This window comes from Saccostrea cucullata, unplaced genomic scaffold (assembly GCF_032062105.1).
Source record: "Saccostrea cucullata isolate Sc308-1 unplaced genomic scaffold, CSIRO_AGI_Scuc_v1 ctg1235, whole genome shotgun sequence".
NCBI classification, from domain to species: Eukaryota; Metazoa; Mollusca; class Bivalvia; order Ostreida; family Ostreidae; genus Saccostrea; species Saccostrea cuccullata.
Genome location: NW_026921301.1, coordinates 26,137 through 45,318, shown reverse-complemented (window position 1 = coordinate 45,318; position 19,182 = coordinate 26,137). Strand labels below are relative to the sequence as shown.

General features: G+C 33.2%; 1 protein-coding gene across 1 annotated transcript; it reads right to left on the bottom strand.

The window, feature by feature from the left end:
- Positions 1-1,287: 1,287 nt before the first annotated feature.
- On the bottom strand, positions 1,288-6,801 carry LOC134259667 (uncharacterized). Its single transcript, XM_062742262.1, has one exon. It carries the CDS (start codon positions 6,726-6,728, stop codon positions 1,317-1,319), a length of 5,412 nt encoding a protein of 1,803 aa, XP_062598246.1. The 5' UTR covers positions 6,729-6,801; the 3' UTR covers positions 1,288-1,316.
- Positions 6,802-19,182: the final 12,381 nt, after the last annotated feature.

Genomic DNA, 19,182 nt, shown 5'->3' with positions numbered 1-19,182 from the left:
GGTATAACTGCGCTCGCCCCAACGGGCACACCGTATAAGCAAAACATATTATATATAATGTATATCACTCAATTTTACTGTTGATTTTATGCAATCACACGACGTCGTGATCCGACTTTCCGGATCACCACACTGTGGGTTTCTAAATCCATACCCAATCTCCCCTCTCTGACTGATGACGTAGTACGTAGAAACATGACGTAATTTTTCGAGCTCGTTAAAAAGTCCCTTGTTCATATACCCCCTTATAACTAGCTAAATGTAGCAAAATAAAACTTTAGAGACCAATTGTATAATATTTATCCATAAAACAAACCATAATAACAAGGGACATTTAACGTCATGTTTCTGCGTACTACATCACCAGTTTCAGAGAGTGGTGATATGGATTCAGAATCCGGAAAGTCGGATAACGACGTCACGTAATAGCGTAAAATCAACTGTAAAATTGAGTGATACACATTAGTTATATAATAAATGTAGTTACAATCATATTGAAATATGATATAGGAAATTCATCCTATGAAATAGGATATTTGAATAAAAAAATTCTTGCGTTTTTTTATTAACAAACAATACAACAATCGTTTTTCTTTAACAAACAAAACAATAACAAACAAGACAATAAAATTTCTTGTGGAAATATTACAATTTATATGTTACAATGTGTGTGTGTGATATCTCTGAAATGAATCAGAAGTGAAAATGTTTACCCAGACTAACATTTTAAAAACAGATGTTTTAATATATCCATCGACAAAAAATGCACATATAATTTTATGTCTTATAGATATACACATAAAACTCGCTACGATAACACAAAAACAATTAAGACAGAATATCAACTTCAGTAGCTAGAATTTACGTTCGGTAAGAATATCAAATTTTAATACGTTCGGTAGCTATACCTTTTTTAAAAAATGTACAATCTGTTCAATGCTGAAAAAGAATATCTTTTTTGTAATTCTACGATTTCAGATCATCTACATGAAAATATTTATGAAAAGAAGCATTCAATGAGAATACTTTGTAATGCTTAACCTTATATACGTAGATAAAAAAATCTAGACAACTAGTGTAACAGAGAGAGAGAGAGAGAGAGAGAGAAAGAAAGAGAGAGATAGAGAGAGGATAAATCTTACTCAGCGTTGGTAGAAACTTCCAAAAGAAAATTAACAGTTTTACTTTGTCATTTCATTCATACAAATTACCGGTAACTCTTTCACCCTCATTTTACAAAAAGTAAAAAATCAGGAAAAACCACAACTTCAACTCGTATTCAGAGAAACATGTACAATGTAAAAGAAACAAGTTCATCACTTCCATGGTCCAATAATAAACTGTTTGTAATCTTTTTTGCTCATACTTGATACTGTTTTTCTTAAAGTCTGGTCCATATTTTTCAGAGGAGCATTCATTCTTCCGTGATTAGCTGTTCGTCTCGGCTCAACTGCGCTGTTTGAAAGTGGACAATTCATCTTGTGGTCACTTATAACACTTATCCCTGAATCGGACGAAAAACTAAATTTTGTGTCCGATTTCCAAAATCTTTTTGTCGTCTCGTTATTTCTCCAGTCCATATATCTCGGCCCAACATCGTTGGTTCTTGGAGATTTAAACTGAAAGGGCACGTCGTCACTTTGAAAGGCCTTTTCCGACGTTGAAATATAATGAGCACGATCTGGTGATGGTGTTCTTTTAACATTTGGAGCCAATGGTTTGCTGCTGTTTTCAATCCATGGTTTGCTATCATTTGTAGGTGATGGTTTGCGATTTTGCATTTTGACTGAATTACTGCCATTCAAGGCAAAGGATGGGCTACCGTTTGAAGAGAATGGTTTACCAATGAAAGTGGCACATGGTGGGCTATTGTTTGTATAGAATGGTCTACTAGTGGCACATGGTGGGCTGCTGTTTATAATAGATGGATTGTTGCCATTGTTTGTGTCAAATGGCGTGCTACTGTTTGTAGCAAATGGTGTACTTCCGTTTTTAGCCATTTGCTCGCTGCGGTTTGCGGAAAGTGGTGTGCTACTGCTTGTAGCATTTGATGTGCTGCCTAATGGTTTTCTATCATTTGTAGGTTTTGAGTTTATGTCTCTTGTAGCAGATGATGAGCTATTGTTTGTAACAGCTGGTTTGTTTCGGTTTGAGAAGCTAATATTAGTATCAGGTGGTTTGCTATTGTTTGCGAAAGATGGTGTGTAACCGCTTGTACCACGTGGATTGCCATTTTTAGCCATTGGTTTGTTGTTGTCGTCTGTAGTTAATAATGGATGAACTTGTGGCGTCAATGGATTGCGTCCATTTTTGTTGAATGATGGGACCCCGTTCGTTGCAACTGCTGGGTTGTGGTTTTTAGACACCGGATTAATTTCTTGTGGTGTCAATGACTTGTTATTGTTAATAGGAAATGTATTATTGTCGGATTTAGCTACTTGTATGGGACTGTTTGTCGGTAAATGTTTACTACCGTTTTCAGCAGATCGTGAGCTAGTGTTCAAGGCATATGGGGCACTGTCTTTTGAAAACAAAGGATTACTTTCATCTGACAGTTTTCTATTGTTTGTAATATTCTGTTGATTCTCTTTTGGCGCATACGATGTGCCACTATTTGGATTAAATGAAGTTCTACCGTTTTCGGCATATGGCATGTTTCTCTTTGCAACATATGCCGTGTTACTGTTAGGAAATGAAGTTCTTCCATAGGTGTCGTATGGCAAGTTACCATTTGTAGCATTTGAGGTGTTACCCTTTGAAGTAACGGGGGGGTTTTGGTTTGTACCATCATATGCTGTGGTATTGTTTGAAGCATGTAATGGATTACTATTTGTAGCATAGGGTTTGTCACTCTTTATTGTACATGGTTGAGCACTGTTAACATGAAATGATGTGTTACCATTTGTAGCAAAGGGTATGTTTCTGTTCGCACCATTTGGACTGTTACTGTTTCCATCAAATGGCGTGTTCTCGTTGGTGGCATTTGGCACCCATGTGTGTCTCGGTATTGCAGTGCCTTTGTTTGCATCGAAGTATGTGCTACCAGTTGATGCCATTGGTTTGTTATTGTTTTGTGCAAATGGTGTGCTTGTTCTAGTATATTGAAAGTTATCATCTGTACCAAAGGGTATGGCTTGGTTTGTAGCATTTGGTTCCGCGCTACCATTTGTGGATTGTGGTATATTTTCATTTACATCAATGGGTGTGTTTTCATTTGTACCAATTGGTATATTTTCCATTGAAGCGTTTGATATGTTTTCCTTTGCAGCATTTTGTAATCTTCCATTTGCACCATATGCTGTATACTTATTAGAAGTATGTCTTTGAATATGTGAAGCATCAGATTTTTCATTTGCTTTCATAGCAAATTGAGTTCTTTTGTTTGTAACATATGGTGTGTTACCACTTGTGGGTTCTTGCCTGTAACCAGTTCCACCAAATGGCGTGTTTTCTGTTCTAGCGAAAGATGTGTGTTGATTGATAGTCGAAAAATTGCGACCATTTGTATCAATTTGGTCGCTACCGTCAGTTGCAAACGATGAATGACGATCTGAATTTGGTATGCAGTTATTTGTATCAAATGGTGTCATACTGTTCGTAGCAATTGAAGTGCCTCTGTTTGAACCAAATGATTTAGAATCGTTTGGTGAAATGTGCTTGCTATCATTTATGGCACTTGGAATGACTTCTATTGAAGCGCTATCGTTTGCAGCAGCTGTCTTGCTATGGTTTGCGGCCGTTCTGCCATTTGTATATTGTTGTGAGTAATCGAAAGAATTTGATGTCTTACCATTCTCATTAAACATTTTGCTTTCGTTTGTAGCATATGATGAGTCATTTCTTGTTACCATTGATCTGATTTGGTTTGAAGCAAAGTTTGCTCTGCTATTTGTAGCATATGGCGTGTCACTATTGGTAGCAGATGGAGTGTTTTCGTTTGTAGCGAATGATATGCTTCCGTTTTTCGCTACTGGTGTCCCCTGGTTCGTGGCAAATTGTGGTCTATCATTTGAAGCATATGGCGTATCACCGTCTAAAACCGTTGGATTGCTATTATTTGAAGTAAGCAACCTGCTTCCATTTTTCGAATATAAAATTCCATTGGTTGTAGTCGTTTGGTTTGATGCATATTGACTACTGCTATTTGTAGCATAGGGTGTGGAACCGTTTGTAGTCGAGGGTATATTATGGATTGCAACAAACGACGTACTTTCTTCTTCTGCGTATGAAGTGCTTCTGTTTGTAACCACCGGTCTGCTTCCATTTGAAGCAAACTGTGTGCTAAAGTTTATAGCATTTGGTGTGTTAGTGTTCGTAGCTGGTGGTTTGTTATCGTATGTAGCATATGACACACTTCCATTTGAAGCGTTTGATGTACCATTGATATTATATATTGGTCTGCTTCCGTTTATGTCATATTGTGTACTACCATTTGTAGCTAATGGTCTTGTATCATTTGTAGCAGATGGCACTCTATCCTTATTGTGTGAGGAAAATAGAGAGCCTCCATTTGCATCAAATGTGTTAGGGTGATTTGATATAATTTGGTATGAATCAAGCTGTGTGCTCTCTCCTGAGGATAATGATCTGTTATGGTCTGGGGAAAATTGGATAGTACCATTAGCAGCTTGTGGTGTGCTTCCATCTGAGGTATTTGGTATCCTGTCGTCTGTACAAGAGTACGTACTTTCGTTTGTTGCCAGTGATATGTCATGTTTCGTAGACTGTGAGCTGCTTTGATTTGAGACATACTGTGTGTTGCCATTACCCACATATGTTGCCTTTGCGTTTGAAGCAGATTGAATGTTATTGTTTGCAGCCAAAGACGTACTTTCTTTTGTAACAGAGGTCCTGTGGTCGTTCGTTGTATATGATCTGCTGTTGTTTGTTGCATTTAACGTATTATCGTTTGTAGAAACTGATTCACCGAGCTTTGGGGCAAATCGTATGCTGCCATTTGTTGCAATTGATGCCTCATTGTTTGTATTCACTTGTTCGCCATTGATTAAGGCTAATTGAGTGCTGCCGTTTGTAGCATAAGGCGTGTTTTTGTTTGTTTCAACTGATGTGGTTTCGTTTGTAGCAAATGATATGCTAGCCTTAGTTAACACTGGTTCGATACGATCTGCGGCATACTGAGGGTTGTTGTTTTCAAAAAATACTGTGCTTTCCCTTGTAGAAGGTAGTGCGTTCCTATTTAATGTAAATGATCTGCCTTCGATTGCTGCATCTGTAGTGCTTTCGTTTGAAACATATGTTGTATTTCCGTTTGTTGTAACTGTTCTATTATTCATGTCCAAAGATTTGCTGGCGTTTGATACATTTTCTGAGTAGACGTTTGTGGTATTAATTGCATTACTGTTGCTTTTTAGCGAAAGGTTTTCATTTGCCCTCACATTGAGAGTTGCTGAACTACTGTCATTTGTTACCACTTGTTTGCCGTCGTGAGTAATATTTTGTGTGCTACTTTTTGTTACAAATGACGCGTTACCATTTGTGGAATACGACGTATTATCATTTCTAGTATTCTGTGTGTTATCGTTTGTGAGTGATAATGTGCTTTCATTTACCGATGTAGCCATCTGTAGCTCATTTACCAATGTAGCCATCTGTAGCCTCTCATTTGTGACAGATGAAGAGTGAATGTCGGTATTATCCTGTTTATATCCTTTCCATTTTATAGCAACAGTTTTGGTAACATTGCTTTGAGATAAAACGTCGGTATTAGATGATTTTCTGTTTAAAGCAACTGTTTTGGTGACGTCGTTTTGAGATAAAACGTTAGTATTAGATGATTTTCTGTTTAAAGCAACTGTTTTGGTGACGTCGCTTTGAGATGACTCGCTTCCTTGTATTGCTATTGCTTTGCTTGAGTTTTTAGCAAGTAACATGCTTCTGTCCTCATCATTGTGTGAAACACGATTTACAGCGATTGAAGTGTCATCGTTGGTAACGTAAAAGTTATTGTTTTCTGTAGCAAGTAAAATGCTGTTGTTATTCGTGTTCGTTGTGTTTTCATCTGAAGAATATATTGTGCCACCTATCGTAGTAAAAGATGTCCTATTTGAAACAAATGCTTTCGCACGGTTTCTATCTGTGAGGGAATGATCACTTTCCTCAATTTCAAGTGAGTTCACCTCCGATATCCTACGACTCGATGATCCAGAACCCGACGCATGCGTAACAGAGGAATCCTCTAATATCCCCGAATCAGACCTCATTTCTGAATCCGTTCCACTGTGAACCAATACAAGCTTTGATCTTCTTGATTTTATAGAATTGTTCCTTGTATACTGAATTCCTGGTGTGGACATTGCTGACCGTAAATCTGTATCGTAATCGACATACCGCACGGCTCCATCCGGTCCAGGAGAACTATGGTTCGAATGCACGTAATGACCTCCACCTCCAGGTTCAACTTGCGATTCTTCATCCTGGTGAATTTCTTGCAAAGCATCTTCCGGCGATTCACATACCTCATTGTCTTCATCCGCCTCTCTCCCTCGGATCCTTATTATTATTTCATGAAATATATTCTTTCGTTTAAGGTATCGTCTGCACTGATAGCAACGGTATATGCAGGCGCAGCCTCCATACACTAGAACTAAGATGGGGATAACGACAAACATCGCCAGGTTATTGGACTCGGTGAAAACATCCTCTTCTGAGGAAGATGAAGAAGAGTTGGCATTGCGGCGAAGCCGATTTAAAACATCCCCAACATCCATGGCTTTTGTATGATGTACTTGTTCAGTAGCGGTTTTCACCCAATATGGTTTTTTTTTCAATGTTCACATGGATACCTGCAAAAAATATAACTTTAACTATACAATCAATCATAAACATTAAAAAAATTAATATATTTTTTGTTTACTTTATAAATGAAGATTTATTTTTTTTTAATTTTACATCAAAGAAACTATTTTTCGATTAACGTCATGGATTATCACTATTTGTATATTTTCTTTGAATCTAAATTCAATACATGTACACTAATAACCAAAAAAAATCAAATATTGTGATCCTACTAAATTATTAAATTTTTTCCGAATATAATCTTGGAAAATAGGAAACACGAAATTAAAATTTCGTTATGAAAGCAGGTTTTAATGTTGTTTGAAAGAAGGGTTAGGTTAGAGGGCCAATGAAGCGACGGATAAAATCTGAGAAATTATGTGATTAAGTGGAAACAGTACTTTTTTTAAGTCATTATGTTTTGATGTAAATTCATAAAAAAAAATCTTATATGATCATGAGTGAAGGATAAAATATCCCAATTCGATGAAAAGCACGAACAATAAAAGGATGAAACATATACTATCCTTTGTCTGGCATAGTTGCTAAAGGCATCAATTGTACATCCCTGTTCTCTTGCCATTTGTCTTTTAAAATGTAAAAATCAATATTTTGCAAAAAATTCCTGTCATCAAAACCCTTCATTTAATAGATATCATGTTTGCTTTTAAAAAAAAGCTAAACGATTGGCAATAATTGCAAAAAGCAAAACTTTTGTGTATTGTCATCGGAATCCATGAACGATTTCAATTACAATCCATTTTAATTAGATATTTTGTGTTTACATCTAGACGCACAGACAATTAAAAGGACGTATTAGATTTTCAGTATACATTAATATCACTACAACGATAATCTTAAAAAAAATTCACTCAAACAAGATGATTTAATTTTTTAAAGTTTTTTTTCGAATGTGCGTATATTAAAAAAACATTTATAAGGAGCAAACTTTTTCATCTTTTAGTTTAATTTTTTTGAATTGCCATTCAAAAAAGTGTTTTCTACTTCTATTAATTTCGGCAATTTTTACAAAAATTTTACTAATATGTTGCTCAGAGTGTCTTATATAAATAATATAATAAATATAAAAAATATATAAATGATAAGGTTGTTAAATATATTTCCCATTTCTGAAATAGAAAAAAGCATACAAATTTTTAGAGCATATTCTATTATTTTTTAAAATTTATTTATTTGTTTTAAATTTTCTTAATTCTTTTATCAAAACATTAACATCAATTATGTTCATAACCAATTTTTCGCTGTTTTAGGGATGTTTTGGCAATACAACTCATTAATTTATTTTGTGTGCAGCATTTTGTAATGAATCTTTTAAAAGAAAAGTTCTAGTTTCGAAATTGAACCTCAGCTCTAAATATATTTGGAATGAAAAGTACAATTAAGTCAAAAAGTAAAACCAGTCATATCCTTTACAACAGAATTTTCAATTGTTCTGGATTGCTAAAAATAAATCCTTCATAAAAAAAAACTTTAATTTTCAGCAGAAAGGTGTCATAGTTACACAGTTGATTGCTGTAAAATTATACAGTTTTGACGTATATTTATTATTCATAACATAATCAATTTCTTCTCATTTATCATTATACATTTCGATGAAAATCAGGGTGGAAATATGAGAAACGCTCAGATCGTTCGTGCCATTTGTCTTGCCCCAGCATTTTCTAATATAGAATGATTTAATTCTCCAGAAGAATTGAAGCCCATTTTCCATATTAATCCCTTTGAAAATCTTCTATTGTAGTAGTTGAGCTATTAAGCTTATGTGAAACAGCAGTGCAATAATAGAAACGTTTAAGGTGCAATAATGTTAAAGGTGAAAATTACAATGGCCGATGTTGACAAAAAAATAACAAATATAAAAAAGGGCTTAAAACAGACCCCTGGAAACTCCAGAGGTGGGATCAGGTGCCTCGGAGGAGTAGACATCCCCTGTTGACCGATCTCACCAGCCGCGAGCCTTGTATATTGATCAAGTAGGCGGAACCTTCCGTAGTCTAACTCAGTATAAAATATAGGCCTGACAATTGGCATGAACATTTCAGCCAAAAACCGACCAGATTATAGGTTACAAGTGCAGTCCAACTTATACTCAAAATTTCCTTTCTTCGGAAGATTTTCTTCAAGATCATATGTCCGTTTTGAATATTTATAATATCCCAAACAATCAAAATGAATCAGAATTACCATATCTATATTTGATTCAGAAACTTGATAAAATCCTTACAAACAGAGATACATAGCGGGTTCCAGTAAATATTCAACCAAGCCTCTTTCTTTACTCCTCATTGATATATTAATAGTAGTTATAGAGAAACTTCAAGAGTACTGTGCAACAATATATTCGAGAATTGGTGTAAATCAGATGTGGATACTTTAAAATTCCAAGGAAAATTTGAAATTACAAGATTTTACCAAAATTAACAGCTTAAAAACATGACTTTTGATCTTTACACACAACTATTCCACACGATAAAATAAAGTAAAGGTTTTTTTTATATAATTGACAGCTGCTTTTTCAATAAAAATGGAAGTCTTGAATTAACTTACCTTGCCATTAGTTATATGCAAAATTATTTTGTTAAAAAAACAGTCTGATTGTACACACAAGTACTCAGTTGTTGACATCAAAAAGATATTAGTGTTTCTGATTGACAATATCTATGTGGTTTTTGGAGACCAGGTCTTCAAACAATCTATTAGAATTCCCACGTTTTTAGAATTCCCCCGTTATTAGCAGACCTATTCTTGTATTCATATGAAGCAGAATTTGTCCAAAATCTTATACGTGAAAAGAAGAAAACACTTGTTGTGGTCTTCAACTCGACATTTAGATAGATCGACGATGTATTGTCAATTAACCAATGACTATTTCCATTCTTATGTTGATAGACTCGATACGATATATCCCGGTGAGCTTGAGACAAAAGATACCGAGTCTGACACATCTGTTTCATATTTGGATATTTTACTTGAAAAAGACGTTAATGGTTATCTAACAAACCAAGCTGTATGATAAAAGTGATGACTTTAACTTTTCAATTGTCATTTCCCTTTACTTATGCAGTAATATACCTTCTTCACCTGCATACGGAGTTTATATCTCTTAGTTGATTCGATACGCAAGAGCATGTATGCATACGTATGTATGATTTCTAAAACGCAAATTATTGACAAACAAGTTTATGAAACAAGAATATCAGTAGTCTCGGTTAAAGTCATCATTCTGTAAAAAATTGATTATACTTACAGTAAGTAATACTTACAGTAAGCTCAAGTAGCTAATAAATAGTTAGACATAAACACCATTAGCAAGTGATGGTGGAATATTACTACATAAGTTTCAATACTCTAAGAACACTAAAATGTAAAATGATTTAGTTCAATTCAATGAAAAACTTTAACCCTGAAAAATTAACGTAAAAATTAACGTGTTAAATGTGCGTTAAGAATTAATTTGTCACTTTTTTCCTCGCAATGTTTGTTTGAGTCATTTAACTTCGCAACGTCATCTAACGTCATTTGACGTCACAAACAGCTCTTACATCTATTAACCACGACAGTTTTGAAGGGCGCTAAATTCACATTTGAGATTAACGAAATAAGCAATTATGAAAAAGGAAAATTAGGAAATGTAAATATAAGCCGCTAACGCGCAGTATTCAATTTGTCGCACCGCCAGGTGTGTTATAGGACCGAAGACATCCTTAAATAAACAATATATCTTTCAGTTTAAGAGAAAGGAAATAATTTTGCATGAAGTATAGTGGTATTTATATAAGAAATATACCCTTAATATAAATGAATTGCAAATAGGAATATTAAATAGATATAAATCTTTTGCTTACAATAAGATTGTTGGTTTTAGTTTTTTTTTTTTTAAAGACTGAAGAGCATTATAAAAGGCTAACCTATAAAAAAAATCACCAATTAATTACAGGGAATATCATTGTGACATTAGCTTTCAAAATAGTCTGATGAAAAGATATCCTTTAAAAATGCTCTTTCACAGAAAAAAAATGTTTTGGATGTTTTTTGTTTTTTTTTTTACTGTTTGCTGTATTTTTACCCATATATTATTGCTATACAGTATTTACAGTAGGTTATTTCCTTAAAAACTATAATTTTCTTAATTTACCAAAATCTCCTAATTATCTGAAATATTGCCGACTAGGCATTCAACAATAATAGTCAATCATTTCTTTAATTTGTAGTGAGAATGGATTTTTACAAACAAAGGTTCTATCATATGGAAATAAGAATAAACTTCATTACTATTCATCATTTTAGAATCGTAGAATATTTGAAATGGTATAGTTCGAACAAATAACAGCAGTGAATATTTCAAAAATATACAACGATATACTTGTACTTACATATTCTTATACGTGCGAAAAAGCATGTTGGCAATGCATCCTATCATTGTCGATAAACTGAACACATTATATTCAAGACCTAGAACAGGCTCCAAACTTTTTAAAAGACGTTAACATCCATCAGGAATAGATCTTGCTAAAGAAAACAAACAGCTTTGCATTAAGTCTTCATCAGATCGGGAAAGTTTGTACAGGATAACTTTAGCAAATTAACACGATGCCTTGGCGGTACATTGTTTGTCTACAATACAAATTTGACGTCATGCCATTATCTGCATTTCATTTTGAATATGGAACGGCCCCCAGGATATTCCAATAGATACAAATTGATTTATATTTTTTCGATGAAATGCGTGCTTCCTAAATTGGAAGCGTTTTTCTCTAGAATTTCAAACAACTGTTGGGACTAGTAATCTACCGTAAGTTAATGTGATGCTATTGATTCTTAAATTGTTTTAATTTTTTTTAATTTACCACTTCAAACACATCATGACAAACTACAACATCTACACAACTTGAAAACATATGAATGTTTGTAAATGAATTCAAAAAAACTTGTAAGAGACAAAGTATACAGTTTATAATTTATCTGACATACACAGGGATATGAAATTCAAACAATGCCATTCTCTAATGCAAATTTGCACAATGCAGAAAACACTATACTTCCATAATGTCAATTAGAATTTGTCTGGTAGATCAGTGTTATGTTGAGCAGGAGAAGAATTTTCAAAAATTCGCGTATCATCATTGTCCATGGAGGACAGATGTTTTTGAATTCATGGGCCAACTTTATGCACAATACAATGTACATTGTGTCCATCCCAAAGACTGATGCTTTTGTCATTTTGTTACACCAATTTATCCTCTAGCACCTGATTCCACCTCTGATCTTCGGACGCCCGTGTTTGCTCTGCTCCTATTTTATATTGTTTTATGGACTTCTGATCTTGAATACTGTTCGTTATCTCCCTATGTTTCTGTATATATACAAGTTATCATGAAACAATGTCTCCAAGAATAAGTAAAATTTTTGTTGTCTTTCAAAGGACCCACCCCCAAATGAATGGATTCTACTTTATTTGATGTTGCAATCCTCCAAGACATCTCCTTTAACTTCTGAAACTCAAGGTTTTATGCCCTCTTCGCGTTATTATTTTTTTTTACACCTTTGCGAAATATTTGAAAATATTCGCAATTTTAACATTTAGAAAAGGAAATCATAGGGAAAATAAGCATAACATTATTTCCGTGTACGGGAAATATGATAATGGTCTGCATCAGTAATTATAAATTATTTTGATGATAGCCAAAATTTAAAATATATATGCATGAAATTGTATAGCTTTATTAAATATGAATTTACGAAATATGAGAAAACAACAACACTTCAATTTATGTATAATGAACTTCATTTGAAATAAACCTTTTTTAATTAAAAAAAAAAAAAGTTTAAAATAGTGTTGCCTCTAAAACTTTTATGAAAAATCTTATTTAAAATGAATTTTAGTCTCATTTGGGAACCAAGCCTGTAAGTGACAAATTAAGATTTTTGATATATAAAAGGGAGGTATGTCGCCCGTGTGACGCAGCGCAAATATTAGGGTCTGTTTTGTACAGTCGCAGAGCAAGGAGATGATACTAAACTCGAGTTTGCAAACCTCTGCTACCGGTCAGATGAGACGATAGAAACAAAGGTCCCATGTCGCAGCAGGCGCTGGCATGAACGGACATGGGTGTGACCGGTCGGCAGGGGATGCTCACTCCTCCATAGCATCTGATCCTACCACTGATGTTTTGAAGACCCGTGTTTGTTCTGCTCCTATTTTGTATTGTTTTATGAACTTTTGATCTTGAATACTGTTCGTTATCTCCATATGTTTCATGAAAGAGATTCCTTTCTGTTCTTAGACCGTAAGTGCCTAGTAGAAGTTTTAATTTGAAGCCCTCTACCTGTAAGTTGTAACGATAAATACCGGTATAAGTGAAAAATTCTCGATGCGACAAGGACCTCGGTTGGGTACATTTCAGTCTCGTCAAATTGACATCTGTAGAGATAACGAACAGCACTCAAGCTCAAAAGTCCATTAAACAATACAAAACAGTAGCAGAGCAATGACGGACATCCCAGTGATCAGAGGAGGGATCAGGTGCGATAAAGGAGTGAGCATCCCCTACCGACCGGTCACACCCGCCGTGTGCTCCGTGTCATAATCGGGAAAGTGATCTTCAAAAAGGCAAATAAAATCAAAATCTGGTTTTGTCATCATGCTATCTTTATCCTTAGATTAACTAAATAAAGAAACACGTTTTTTTTTAAATATAAAATCATTTAGATGGTTGAGTAGGCTTCAGTTAATCCCTAAATATTTCTCAAAATATTTTTCTCATTATCAATATCTTCTACCAACACCTACATGTACACATGCACGGGATTACTAATTTTTTCTTAAAAAAAAAAAAAAAGACTTTCGATCCCATCGGATGATTTTTTTTATTTATACATGTTTGTCATTTAAATCATTCACTGAAGAATTGCAAAACAAGTTAACTGTGCGGAAGTCTACACAGAATCCACGTGACCTAAATTCTTTTAACTTCTAATTACAGATATTTTTTTTAAATACAGTTTTAGCGACTTCAAAAGTTGGCTTTCACAAAACACAGAATTATCAGTTGGGTTCAATCTAACTGAAAAAAATGATTAATATGAAATTTTCATGATTCAGTGTTACCGTTGAAAGGATTCCTGGATATAATTGATCGACTGGATGAAATAGTCAACATCACAGAGAAAAGCAAGACCATTCAGTGCTTTGTTTATACTAGATTATTGAAATACTTAATTGCACGATTAACCTAGAGTATATTTATTATAAAATTAAGAATTTCAAACATTAGCTGCTAGAAATACAACCCAAACTCTCTCTCTACCATTGTCATAAACAACGATAAATTGTTTTTATATTCGTTTGATAGGAAACTTCAATTAAAATTGCCTAATCCCGCGTCAATACAATTATTAACCAAGGTCACTTGGTTTTATTTGCTAATTACAAACACCAGAGGATACACGCTTTCTAGTGCTATGGTGATTGAAATATACTTCAGGGTTTTTTTATTATTCAATAAAATGTGTTGAGTGGAAATTCCATTCATTGTAAATACTGAAATGCAAAAGAATGATAATTCAATTTTCTACATTGTTTTTAGTTTTAAAAATCAGAGGTGCTTCATTTTTTGAGAATAACTTTTACATGTTCAACAAAGTTCCAATATATCGACGACGTATTATCAATTAACAATAGTACCTTCCATTCATATGTCGACTCAATACATCGATGAAATAAAAGATACTTAAAAGTCTGACATGTTTGTTTTATATTTAGGAATTTTACTGGCAAGAGACAATAGTGATATCTGTACAGCAAAACTTATTTAAAAAATGTGATGATTTCAAATTTTCGATCGTAACCTTCCTTTACTTTGTAGCAATTTACCTTTATATCACCTGTATATGTCTCCCAATTTATTCGACAAGCAAGAGCATGTTCGGTGCACGAACAATTTCTAAAAAGATTATATTTGAACATCTTTTATTATCACATTTAAAAAATTGGAAACAAGTTCTGACAAGTAACAATTCATCTCCTTATGTTAAAGTTTATACTTTAGTAATTGTTATAATAACAACATATTTGTTGATAATATTGGCAAATGACATAAAGGATTGAAATGTTTACCAAATCTTCCGAATTCATTTACTGCAAAATACATATCTTTGTGGGGTCAATTTTTCGAGATTTGAGGAAAAAATATTGGCTTTGGGGAATTTAATTTTGTGGTTGGAGAACGTATAATAATAATGTATACTATATTTCGTTGTGGTCTGATAAATTCATTGGGTCTCTCAATACTTTGGAAACAACGAAAATCTAATCCCCCACGAAAATAAGTGATTTCACAGTATGAGTTTATGAACTGCTGAAAAAAATAAAGCTTTTAATATCATACGACAGCGTGTCGCAACCACAAAGCTACATGTATGTTTCTATTAAGATTGTTTTTTCCATCTAAAAAGTGTGTCAGAGATTATTTCTTGCATTTAAATATCTTTTTAAAGAAAAATGATAAGCATTCTCATTTTGACCACAATTAAAATTAGGAAAAGCAGTAATATTTCATAATTTAGCAAACAGTACTGTCTTAATTTGGTGTGTATAATACTGATAGTGTAGTATATTTCTAGACAAGCTTGAAAACAAATTGAAATCAAGGGAATCAACAATCTTATTAAAAGTCATCCTGTTGAAATGTGTATGGTCGAAACAATGACGTTGTCAGCAAAAACAATCTTCATGACAAGAGTACACGGCGAATGTGACCGAGGATATGGAATGCTTACTACTCCATGGCATCCGATACCACCCCTAGCATTTTATAGGACCGTATATGCTCTGCTCTTTATTTGTGTTCTTTTAATAGATTTTTGATCATGAGCTTGAATACTCTTTGATTTCACAGTATTTCATTTATACAACACAAAAAAGAAACGCATCATGATGAGGAGAAAAAAAATGTCATTGCGCTATCTGGTTTGGGAAATTTTGGGCACTCTTTATTGAACATGTGTATCTTAAAAGGTTTTTGAAACGGATTATCATATAAAAGGAGTATTTTGAAGGTAATGAGCTCCTATTTTATAGAACTATTGCAAAAAAGAAACACACCATGTTTGTAAAAAAAATCATACCTACATTCAAGTTGTACATTATTTTTGTCAGTAGTTGTTAATATATGTAACCTTAGATTTCTCAAACTATCTGGTATCTGAGTGGAGTCTGATTATTTAAAATTTAATTTTAAACTTGTTGATGCTTGTTTGTTTGATTCGATAGTGTTTAAGTACTCAGTCCTCTGGGAATTCTAATTGTTGGTTTTCGAACAGTGATTACGATTCCAACAATAAAAAGATACCTAAAATATGCATTTTACATTGCACATAATAATAACTTGCATGCTAACAAAGTTAAATAGAAGCTTCCCGTTTCCTTTAACGAGAAATTCAATTGATTTTCACTTTATTGCTCTCTGTGACTAATTAAATATTCATAATTATCACTGAGTGGGCCGAAACTGAAGGCATAAAACATATAGTCAACATTATTTTATGTAGCACTTATATTGAAATACTTGCGTAAATATTGTTTTAGAGAAGGGATATACAAATAAAGTATTTGATTTGACTGTACAAATACTAAATGGGTCGTTTTCTAACTGTAAAATATCAGTTGATATAATGCTCTTAAAAAGACTTTTTTTATTTAAGTCTGATTAAAATAAATTCAGACGCAGTAACTTCGCTATGTACAAAGAGTTTTCCATGACCCTTGCTTAAAGGTTAATATCAAAAGTCAAGTTCAATTTCTAATATGTTGCTTTCAGTGACTAAAAATATGTCATGATTCACAGTTTTAAAGGAAGAGGTCACTATAAAACATTGTCGAGGAAAATGTTTTCTAGCCGTGGATTTTCTTCAACTTTTATATGTTATTCACCATTACATTGTCTTGATTCGATAAATGTCACGCATTCCTTCTTATTGGCAGTATTGGAAAGCTTTTTTAACGAACACCTTGTTACACACATGGCGTCTACTCTAGTTTAATATTAATTGGACAGGAGGAGCGTAAATGAAATAATTGCCAATCAGGAACACATCAACACATTCTTCCACAGATTAAAATATTTTGTCGTCAGAGTTAGTTTAGTGTTGCATGTAATGTATGGCATGTCAATAGCTGCAATATTAATTTTTTTCTCATTTTTATTTTAGGATTTTTCATTCGTATGTTGTATATAATTTTTATTTTCTTCCATAATGTTCTTATTGAGGTGTAACACTTTTTATATAACTTTAATTCTTTTTATCTATTTATTAGTAATTTTACTTTTGTATTTTTTAATTTTGAATTTAAATTGTATAATCTATAATTTTCCATTTTTTCCCAATTTGCATTATATACTTTTCTTCTCTATTGTATAACTTGTATGTGTATTCTATTATAAGCCACTTTTATTCAATACGTTTTTTATATTATATACGGGAAATTATACAATACAAATGGAAAGTAATGCAACTAAACATTTTAAATAAAATATGTAGAAAAATATTCAATTTAATAGAGAATTTAAAAAAATGATAGTGGAAAAACTATAGAATATAATGGTATACAAATGGAAAAGATCGATTTTTTTATTGTTGTTGTGATATTAAGTTCATCAAATATATTTGTTGTAGGTTTTCCTAAAAGCGAATAAAAGACCTTTCTCACAAAAATAAGTTTCCATCAAAATTAGTGGATCAAAACATGAGTTTGATGGTTGTTTACAAATGGCAAAAATGGGTGAAATAGAAATAAAATTACTTAATTGAATGTGAATAATAAAGTTACATACCTTTTAACTTATAGGTTGATCTCTTGACAATGTTTTATTCTGCATAAGTCTGTTGAATGAAAAACCCATCGCTTTGTAGAGAGTTCATTCTGATAACATTGATTTTACAACATTGTTCACTCATGTGTAATTGCAGGGCAAACACGATCAAAGTAAATATATATATACTAACCGAGTCTTTCTCTATTATTTTAAAATTCGAATGATAATATTTTTTGTGTATTATATAGCTATTGTGTGTGTTTTTACTGTATTATTTAATTTTGATTCTATGAATATCAAAGATAAAAAGGATATATGGAAACTTTGTTTCAATGTTGGAATTCTTTTAACTTAGAACGTGGATTTGTATAATTATTAATTAAAAGATAAAAGGTACTAGACCTAAACATTTGTTAAATAAATGAACGATTATAAATATTTTTTTTCAGATAAATTGTCTGTATGAAGTGCATGTTCATGTTTATAGAACTTCAAAAAAGAGGAAGCGGCTAATAGATATCCTCCTCACCTGTTCGTGCGTCTGTCCGTCATTCCCTCCAAATTTATTTCGCACATTTTTTCCACAATTGTAGATACTTGTATTTATCTATCTAATTTTTTCGTTTTTTGTTTGTTTGATTGATTTATTTATTTGTATATTTGTTTTTGTTTGTTTGTTTTTGTTTTTATGCCCCCGTAATCGAAGATTCGGGGGTATGTGATTTATCCCCTGTTCGTCCGTCTGTTTGTCTGTTTATATGTTTGTCCGCAAAAAACATTTACCTTGCCCATAACTTTTGACTGGGTGGGGCTTTGGCTTTCATATTTCACAAGTGTATTCTTTGTGACAAGGCTTTGCTGGATAGCAGCAGATTTGACCTCTTAGCAGACCTATTCTTTATATTCATGTGAAGCAGAATTTGTGCAAAATCTTATGCGTGAAAAGAAGAAAACACTTGCTGTGTCTAGTGTGACCTTCAACTCGACATTTAGATATACATGTATCGACGACGTATTGTCAATTAACAATGGTAATTTCCATTCCTACGTCGATACGATATATCCTAGTGAGCTTGAGATAAAAGATACTACAGAGTCTGGCACATCTGTTTCATACTTTGATATTTTTCTTGAAAAAGACGTTAATGGTAATCTAACAACCAAGATATATCAAAAACGTGACGATTTTAACTTTTCTATCGTCAACTTCTTACTTATGCAGCAACATACCTTCATCACCTGCATAGGGAGTATACATATCTCAGTTGATTCGATACGCAATAACATGTTCTACGTATGAACAATTTCTAAAACGAGGTAAATTATTGACAAGCAAGTTGATGAAACAAGAATATCAGCAGTCTCGTTTAAAGTCATCATTTTGTAAGTTCTATGGTCGATACAATGACCTTGTCATCTTCGCTAGCCAAGGGTTTCTGATACGCTTCTCTCCTCATGAGGAAAGTAGCGTATCAGAAACCCTTGGCTAGCGAAGATGTGACCTTGTCAGCAAATACAATTTATCATTGAGTCAAATGCTGACTGGCGTTTT

Coding starts and splice junctions, on each gene's coding strand:
- LOC134259667 (XM_062742262.1), bottom strand. CDS start 6,728: ATGGATGTTGGGGATGTTTTAAATCGGCTTCGCCGCAATGCCAACTCT.